Here is a 9,889-nt window from a genome sequence, read left to right as displayed (position 1 = left end):
CCTTGGGCACCTCGTGATCGCACTGGCCGGTGTGCTTCTTCCATGTGGGCTTATTTGCTTCTGAGCGAGATGACCGCTTGTTCACCTTCAAGCCTTTAAGACCCCAGACACTATCTCTTTTGATAGCCGGGCACCATCAGCTTTCTTCACCACATTTGCTTATGCACCCATTTGTCTTCAGCGATCCTATCATGGAGGTGTGCAGTCAATGATATGATTTTTTGTTCTTTGATGCCTGGTAACTGATCCCTTTGGGACCACTCGATCACACAGGCTGGTGTGTTCTTCCATGTGGACTTTGTTGCTTCTGAGCTAGATGGCCGCTTGTTTATCTTCAAGCCTTTAAGACCCCAGTCACTATCTCTTTTGATAGCCAGGCACCATCAGCTTTCTTCACCACATTTACTTGTTCACCCGTTGATGGATTTTTTAATGTTGAACCATCCCTGCATCTCTGGTATGAATCCCACTTGGTCGTGATGGATTATTCTTTTTATATACTTTTGTATTTTATTGGCCAAGATTTTGTAAAGTATGTTTGTGTCTATGTTCATTAGAGATAACGGCCTGTAGTTCTCTACTCTTGTTGGATCCTTGCCTGACTGTGGTATGAGTGTTATAAGAGCTTCATACAATGTGTTTGGGAGTTTACTGTCCATTTCTATGTACTGGAAGAGCTTGTGTAGAATTTATGTCAGCTCTTCCCTGAATGCTTGGTAGAATTCTCTTGTGAAGTCATCTGAGCCATGGTTTTTTTCAGTTGGTATTTCCTTGATAACCTTATCTATTTCTTCTTTTGCTATGGGTTTGTTCCAAGTCATTGATTCCTTTATGAGATAATCTGTGGAAGGCTTGCTTTTCAAGGTATTCTTCCATGTCTTCTGGGTGTTGTATTCCTTGGAGTACAGTCTTTCTTGGTACTGAGTAACTAGACGTGATCACCTCCCTAGGTGACAGTACTACAGAGGGCAGCTTTATGGTCCACCCACATGGGCACACCAAGAGGGGAGTGCAACAGTCCAGCATAGGGAACAGAGCTCTGAAGTCTCTGAGGAATCTCGAGTATAGACTCCTTACTCGAGGGGCAGTGTTTAGCACCTCATCTGAACTGATTGAGGGATATTCACAAGGGAGCCACACTGAGTCTAGAGGTGCAACAGGTTAGGGTGGGGCACAAGACCACTTCATCCTTGACTGCAGGAAGAGCAATGGGGTCTTGTAGAAGTCGCACCCCTCAGGCGCAAACACTGAGAACTAAAAGGGTATAAACTCTGTTAGGTAGGCGGGACCTGGGCTAAGGATCCTTGAAAGAAAAGGAGATTGGATACACGGATTATAACAGGGCCTGCTTGCTATTGAACAGAGGGATCCTCATCTATTCCCAGTCAGGACAACAGTTAGACTTAGATCTATTTGTATGGTCTCTTTCTATACCTTTTTTTCCCTCTTGGTGGCTATCGATATAAAATAGGTATAATAAGCAATCCCAAGGAAACAGTGATGGTTCTGGCGAGACATTGGAGAGGAGGAGGCAGGAGGGAGGGGAGCAATGAGCAAATAACGACAGGGATAGGGGACTAGCAAAGGATCTAAAATTGATGGTAAGGAGGGTGGTCATATTTGATCTATTGAAATGTGTCTGAGTGGAATTACTGAGTAAACATGATAGTGGGGCAGGAGGAATGGCAAAAAAAAGGAAAGAAAAAGAAATTAACATTTAATATATATAGGTAGAAATATAAATGTATGTATATATGTATATATAAATTACAAACGTGTATTTGCCTATGTATATATTTATATATGTAAATTAAACAAGGAAGCAGATGGACTTTGGGTCTCTCCTTAAATCTTTCTTCAGTACAAGAATGGTTTGTTCTAATAATGTGGCAATGTGTGATACTCACCTTTCCAACATGATCACTGAAGACAAAATAGGTGCAAAAGCAAATATGGTAAAGAAAGCTGATGGTGCCTGGCTACTAAAAGGTATAGTGGTAATGGGGTGTCAAAGGCTTGAAGTTAAACAAACAGCCATCTAGCAGGGAAGGAAAAAAGTTCACATAAAAGAAGCACACCAGTCTGTGTGATCATGAAGTATCAATGGGAATAGGTATCAGAAAACAAACAAATAAATTGATGTGTAGGAGGGTAGATAAAGTGGAGACCCAAAACCCACCTGTAAGATAACTGGACAGTTGCTCACAGAAGGGCCACATGGAAGGGATGATATATCCAGGGTGCAGTATAGCACCAAGTAAACATATAACTATGCACTAGTTCTTTAATATTTTCCCCCCTTACTATTATGGTTTTTGTTTTACCTTATTAATGTTGTGAGACCTATGTATTTTCATTTGTATAATTAAGGTCGTGCGATGCATGAAGTCCAAGACTGATAAACCCTTTAGAATGGGGGAAATGATCCCCTGAGGGTATGGGAAAAGGGGGAGAAAGGCCAGGAAGGAGGAACCAATAGCAATGATGACTTTATAACCCATTGAGGGGCACAAATAATAAAATTGTAGATAAATGATACATTGGATGTTGTAAGATACAGTATATGTATGTATGTATGTGTACATATATTTATATATATATATGGATGGGGGAGGGAGGAGAGATAAAGGGGAGCTGATTGCAAAGAGTTCAAGAAGAAAGAAGATGTTTGGGAAATGATGGTGATAGCAGTTGTACAATTATGGCTGATCTAAGTGAATTATGGATTGCTAATATCTGTAAGAGCTCCCTGTGAGATGATTTTTTAAAATAAACAAAAGTGGGATCCCAGGACATTCCAAGAGATTTGTGGCTCCCCATTTTCAAACTGGAAATTTGGTTGTTTGTACTAATATCTTCCTGCAAACTAGGCAGGGGTCAGATCAGGTGTTAATACTAAATTGGGAGTTCCCTTCCTCTGCCCTATTTTCATCCCCAACCTCTCCTCGCTCACACAGCATGCCAATTCAGTCCACAAAGCACCCTAGTCCTGTCCTCACACGGCCTTAGCAGGCTTTGGGGAGCACAAGTACATTATAGTGTCCAGGAGGGCAGTGGGCATGTAGCTCATGGGAAGGTAGATGAGCTTGGCATCCCAGCCAGCTGAGTACCGGGTGCGGGGGTAGCAGGCGGTCAGCGCATGTTCCATGCAGTTCGTCACCGAGGACAGATTAGAGGAGCACAATTTCGGCATGTATCCAAAAAACTTCTTATCTGTCCAAAATGGAAAAAAGTCCCAAATTACATTCTAACCTACCACCCACTCTGGGATCAGTTTTGGGAGAAAATATCCTAAAAATTTCCATACCCACCAGGTTATATCTCCCAACTTACTCCTACCAATGGCTCGACCTTGCCCCCAAAGCTGCTGGGACTCAGTCTGAGAATTCCTGGTCAGCATGAAGGAAGGTCTAAGTTAACACTGTCATCTATGCAAGGGAAGACCGCCTCTCTTATTTGTCAGCTGACTTAATTGTCATGGGTTTCTTCCCTCTCTGGTTTCAGGTTCCTTCTCAAAACAATGAGGGTTCGGAGAAGAAACAGGAGCCAGAGAGGAAGAAGTCTTATTGGACTTATTACAAGGTCCAGATCATGGGACTGAGGAAACTCGTGAAGGGCTCAGTCTTCCAGTCAGGGTTTGTTTCTCTGCGCATAATCCATACCCTACTCACAGGTTTCCAGGAAGTTCTCTCCATAAATCTCCTGGACTTCTGGACTGGCCTTGTCCCACACTGCTAGGATGTTTCTCGAATAAACATCATTAGAATTCATGCCAGTTCTGAACCCACCAGGCTCAATGACAGCCACTTTCACCCCAAATAAGGAGAGCTCCCTCCTGCAAAGCAGACAAATATAAGGGAAAAGACCTCAAATGAGCTGGGAAAGAAAGAACAAAAATAGAGATAAATAAAAGATAGTCAAGAAGTGGACAGGAATTGACTGGAAGCTTGAGGAGTTGGGTCGGAAGCAGCCAGTGGGAGAGCATTATGGACCATGGCAGTACCTCTAAATAGTTTAAGTAATTAAAAAATTTTTTACACTATGAGTTCAGTAATTCTCAATCCTACCTATCCTGGGGCAAGACATCACAGAAATGCTGGCAACTATTATTTTCCCTATGTGCAAACATCACGAGACCTTGTGTATTTTGCCTCCTGCTTTTTCTTTATCCCCTTCCTGCCTTGTCCCGCCCTGGTCAAGCCCAGGTTGTCGCTCAGCAGAACGTCTGCACCAGTATTCCAATGGGTGTCTCTCTGTCGTCAGACTTACCTCCTGGGGTTCAGGGTCATCCTCGGTGCAGCCAATGGAGGGGTCCCCAGAGGCTGACAGACCAAGTAGCTCTCCTATTCTACTTTCCAAGAGCTTCCAGGGCCAAGAGTACATAGTGCCAATGGTTCTTTAGGGCCCAAAGGATCTCCCCAACCCAGCTTTGCCCAGCTTCTCTGCTACCTGAGCAGGCCCAGCTACATGATTCCTCTTTGGCAGCTCCACGGTACAGGTAGAACCTTCATCCTTAACCTCTGTCATGTGAATCCCTCAGGCAGATAGCCATTTCTGGAAGCCCTTTTTGACCCAGCTGTCAGGCTGATCCCTCTCTTTCCATCCTTTCCTGAGACCCAGCTTCAGGATCCTTCCCTCAACCAGAGGCGGCTGGGCTAATGGGTCCAAGTATTACACAAAAGATAATACAGTGTTTCAGGATATGGTGTCCTGTAAACAGCTATGGGAGTCTGTATGCTAAAAAATGTTCAGGGAATAAACTTCTGAATTAGGACACAAAGTACCTGTGCTCTAATTTGGTCTCAGACAATTTTCAACTATGATCCCTGCTCGAGGGTAGGGGCATGTTTTACTAAAATTTATGGGACTGGTACCCTCCTTCTACTCAGAACATTGAAAAGTGGTCACCCAATTCAAGCAAGGGAGAAATCTCCAAGAGGGGGACCTATAGCAGTGATTATATGAATCCCCTTGTGGTAGTTTGGTCTTGTGTCAACTTGGCTGGGCCAGAATTCTCTGTGGTTTGGCATTTAAGGCTTAGTAATCCCCCATGATGTGACCTAATGCAATAGAATCAATTTCATAATGACATTTGCTGTGAGTAGCCAATCAGTTGTAAGAATTAAAAGGGACTACACCCCCTTACACAGGTCACCAGCTTGAAGTGATTGAAAGGAACTTTCCTTGGTGATTTGATCTACTTCCTAAGGAAATGGACACTGCAGAAACACCTATATGCTTTTTGCTGGGTCTAGATCCCATCATCAACTGCTGGTTCTCTTGACTTGTGCCAACAGCCTGACAAACTGCCTCCTGACCTTAGGAGCTGGCAGCAGCCTGTTCTCTGACCTGCAGACCTGGATGCATCTGCCTCTATAGTTCCAGCCAGTACTTTTCCTATTGCTCAAGGGTTTATCATTGTCCAAGGCTTCACAACTCAAGAGAATCTCCAGTTTAACATCTGACCCATGGACTTGAACCTGCCTGGACTTGGGCTGGATTTGTCCACTTCTACAACCGTGTGAACCACTTTGTGGATATAAATATCTCACTAGCTCTCTCACTGATTCTGCTTCTCTAGAGAGCCCAGCCTAAGGCAGCCATTAAAACATTCCCACAAAAGAACAGGCGCATGAAAGCTAGGGAGAGGTCTCAAACCCAGTTCCATACCTTAGGGAATCGGAGAAGGCCTCAATACCATACTTTGAGATGGAGTAGCCTCCACCAGTAATGGTCAGCCTGCCCAGGACACTGGCAACATTGACCAGGCGGCCCCTTGCCTTCCTCACTAGGGGTAGCAGGCTCAGGGTCACCTCAATCACTCCCAAAAGGTTCACATTCAGTAGCTTCATAAAATCCTGTTTGGTCAACCACTCATTTGGTGCCAAGGGCACTGAGACACCAGCATTATTCACCAGTCCCCAGAGACCTGGTAACAAGGGGAAATTAGAGAAGAGACATTATGAGGGTATACTCAATATAGACACAGCGATAGTCCAAATTCACATTCCTATTGAGTGCAAGGATTCAAACAGGTGTTGAATAGGGGGTGTGGGGCATAATTAATAACCACAAAGTATGTGCTGGGTATGGAGGGTTTGTAGAGCCTGTAATCTGTTGGAGGTAGTAACTATGTCTTCCTCTTCCTTTCATTGGTCATGGTTCAGCCCATACCTGGTAGGTAATGGGTAATCCCATATATTTAATGAAAGTAAGAACTGGTATTAAAGAAATAGAATGCATCTATTAGTCTAGAAACACTGATGATAGTGCTCAGATTTTCTATACAGTAATGACATCCTATCTTCCACCTAATGTTTGGATTGTAGGTAGGGTAGGTGGAGGTATAAATTTCACTCACCTTATTTAGTGAGTGTCCAAGAGAGAGCAAGACTTAGGAACAGAGAAAAAAGAAGAGTGGAAAAAGTAGAAAGTCAATATCCTAGCACAGACTCACTGGAAAAAAACAGACCTGAAATCCCAGGGTGGGGGGACATTGGAGAAGCATCCTCTAGTGGACATCAAAGGACTGACTTTAAACCTCTTGAGTCATTACTGAGCAACACTCAACCGGAAAGCAAAGTTCACCCTCTGTGCTGGAAGTCTGGCAGGCTTACTTCATACCCCAGTGTCCAGAGGACCTTCTCTGTCCCAGAAAATGCCACCATCTCTCCTTTCCTTCCTAGATGAGCACCCTTACCACATCTCCCTTGGTCCCCAACCAACCAGCTTTCAGGAAACTTCTGGGAAAATGCAGGTGGTGAGGGGAGGACCACAACAAAAGAAAAAAAATCAGAAAATGCATTGATGAAATATTTAACAACTGAGTTCAAAGAAGCCAGAGCAGGCTTAAGCTGAATTTGTGGGGTGAGGGGGTGGATTTGGAAATATTGGTCTTAAGAGATGGAAGGATTCCACTTGCTGGCAACTGATATATGAGTAGAATAAAAAGATGTCATTTGTGGTCACCTGTATCTGGCAGCTTGGTGGTGAGGGATAGAATTCTGAAATGAACTTCAGCCTCCCTCTTTCACATTGGATTCAGCAGGGGGAAGAAACCAGGGAACTATAATATTCTAGAAAATCTGTTAAATGGTTTGAAGTTTACAGATTCCCAGGAATGGCAATCCTCCTGTTTCTAATCCCAACTATGGGCATTCTCAGAGCAAACTTCTCCAGGATGTTCGAGCCCAGCCCCAGGAAGACCCGGGAGAGGAAGAGTGCTTTCATGATTCCTGAGACTCATTTGACAAGGAGCAAGCAGGAGTACATAAGGCTCAGGAGCAACCTTATGATGACGGGATTTCCTCTGAACTAGATGAAGAGTCTGTAATAGAACTGGAAACACGTATACGGTGAAGAGAAACAGAACAGAGATCACTGGACTGAAAGAGGAGGGAAATGAAAGGAGATTATGTAAAAGTTGAACGTGCTTCTACTAGAATCTTCGCACATACCCTTACTGCTTCCAAACAGGTGTGTTCTGTTTTAAATAGAGCTTCTGCAAGGATGAAGGAGACAGGAAAGAGACTGCAGTGATGTCAGCAAGGCAATTCAGTTACATCAGGGCAACACTGAGGAGAAGCAGGTGAAAGGGGAAGATAGAAAAGTGGGGTGAAACCTGGGAAGACTCTACATCTATATTAGGAAAAAAACCCATCAGCACATCAAGCAAGAGACGCTCCTATAGGATTCCTGAACAAACTGAAGAATGTCACGAAACCCTAAGGAAGAGGTACTAGGTAAACCGAAAGATCTTAGGAACTTGGTTCTCTAACATTTCACAGAAAACTTCCTGATCAAGCAGGATTCCTCTACTGGCTCCTACTCCATCGATTTTATTCAAAATCCAAATAGTAACAGATATTAAGAGATAGCAAGAGCTTTAAAGAGCTGCAAAAGGGAGCATTCATTCTAAAGACCTACCAGCATTCATTCTAAAGACCATCTTGTCTACAAGAAAGGCTACTCAAGAGCTGCGTGTTCCCCCACCCTCTTGTTTTATGATAGGGTGAAATGCAGTATCCTCAGCTGAAAAGAGGGCTTATCTTCATTATTTCCATAGGTAACTTTGGAGCACCAGGAAGATTGGGGTAAAGTACTGAATCTGGCCCCAACATGCTTCCTCACACACCCACTCGATCGTCCAGTTTTTCAGACCTCAACCAGAAAGTCAGCTTTGATCTCTAATGAGGAGCCTCAGACTGAAATAAACCAAGAACTTTAGTGTCAGGGGAAGGGGAGAGGATAGATGTGAATTCCAAAAGACCAAATTGTCATCAGCACATACTCACTAAAACTACCAAGCTCCAGGATTGAGATGGGGAGAGAGAGAAGGAAAGAGAAGGGGTTCGGGCTGGCAGGGTGGTGATCTAGATGAGCAAGTATGGATTCACCCTGAAGCGCAGGAATTCAGCCATAGGCATCTCTCCAGGCAGCAGAAGAAAGGTCTCCCAGTCACACACAGACAAGAATCAAACAGACACAAACAACAGGAATCTCGAAGGTACCTCTGTCCCCCACACGCTCCTTCACCAACTTGGAAGCTGCTGTGATGCTCTCTGTCTGGGTGACGTCCAGGATCACTGTCTCCAGTCTGTCTGACGTCTTGGCTCTCAGCTGCTCGGCTCCCTGCTCCGTCAGACACCCTGCCAGCACCCTCAATCCTCGCAGGTCCAGCTGCCTGGCCAGCTGGTTCCCGAAGCCCGAGTCACAGCCCGTGATGAAGACATACTTGTCTCGCAGGTGGCTCACCACCTGCCTCTCCCGGTACCAGCGCAGAAGGTGATACAGGCCCACGAGAACTGCCAGGTAGAGCCACATGTCTTCAGGAGACAGAAAGGCTGGATCAGAAAGGGGTCCGGGACTCCCAAATCCGGAGGGCCGTGCAGTCAGCTGCCCTTCAGCCTCTTTGGCACAGGATCCTCAGCTATCTTGCTGTTCAATTCCTCTCATAAGCATGACTGACCCTGGCCCCAAGTTGTGGACTCTGCTCTACTGATACCAGGTCTAATGTCATTGGATATCCCAAGGACCGCCCTCTTAGCTACTTATCCATCCAAGAAGGCTTCCTCTTCTCAGCCAGTCTCTCTCAGTATGTCCACTCCTCACTCTCTACCTATAAACACACACACACACGCATGTTAAGCAATCCTCAACACTTGGGCTCTTCAATTCAGAACTGTATGTACTTTTGTTCTTGCATCCTTCAACCAGAACTGTATGTACTTTTGTTTCTGACTTAAGCCCCAGATTCTGGTCTCTGTGACCATGAGGATTTCTTGGGAGGACAGAAACTGAATTCTGGATACATACACCTAGATACAAAACTCAGTGGTGAGACCAACTCATGTGACTGCGGGCAGACTGTGATCCTCTCTGAGTGTGGGTTTCTTCATCCAGCTTAGCATACAGAGTTTCACCAGGGCACAAAGGAAGGCTCTATCACTGCCTCTGGGATTACAAAGAGAAGGCTAAACTCTAAAGGGGCCCTCTTGACCCAGTAAATCTCTAGGCACAAAGATGTCAGAGATCAGTAGGAGGAGTTACAGCAGTGGTTCTCAATCTTCCTAATGCTTTGGCCCTATAATACAGTCCCTCATGTTGTGGTGACCCCCCCCAACCATAAAATTATTTTTGTTGCTACTTTATAACTGTAATTTTGCTACTGTTATTAATCGGGCGACCCCTTTGCAAGGGTCGTTTGGCCCCTAAAGGGGTCACGACATAAAGGTTGAGGACCACTGAGTTAGAGAAAGCAAATAAGTGTAAAGGACATGAAAAATATTGTTGATTTGGCAAATATTTTTCCATGTAAATCATAATTTTTAGAAACCTCAAACTCATTGCCATTGAGTCAAATAAAATAACAGAAGAGTGGAAAAAGTGG

At 44.5% G+C, this 9,889-nt stretch overlaps 1 protein-coding gene across 2 annotated transcripts; it reads right to left on the bottom strand.

Moving 5' to 3' along the window:
- Positions 1-1,845: 1,845 nt before the first annotated feature.
- LOC142450870 (retinol dehydrogenase 16-like) lies at positions 1,846-8,823 on the bottom strand. 2 transcript variants are annotated; one of them, XM_075552804.1, is made up of 5 exons: positions 8,511-8,823; positions 5,671-5,929; positions 3,672-3,835; positions 3,308-3,328; positions 1,846-3,213 (listed from the first exon to the last, which is right to left on the bottom strand). In XM_075552804.1, the coding sequence occupies exons 1-5, from the start codon at positions 8,821-8,823 to the stop codon at positions 2,996-2,998; spliced, it is 975 nt and encodes a 324-aa protein (XP_075408919.1). In that variant the 3' UTR covers positions 1,846-2,995. The 2 variants fall into 2 exon arrangements, with proteins under 2 accessions (XP_075408919.1, XP_075408920.1); XM_075552805.1 differs by lacking the exon at positions 3,308-3,328.
- Positions 8,824-9,889: the final 1,066 nt, after the last annotated feature.

Source organism: Tenrec ecaudatus, chromosome 6 (genome assembly GCF_050624435.1).
Source record: "Tenrec ecaudatus isolate mTenEca1 chromosome 6, mTenEca1.hap1, whole genome shotgun sequence".
NCBI lineage: Eukaryota > Metazoa > Chordata > Mammalia > Afrosoricida > Tenrecidae > Tenrec > Tenrec ecaudatus.
This window is presented reverse-complemented; position numbering and strand designations above follow the sequence as displayed.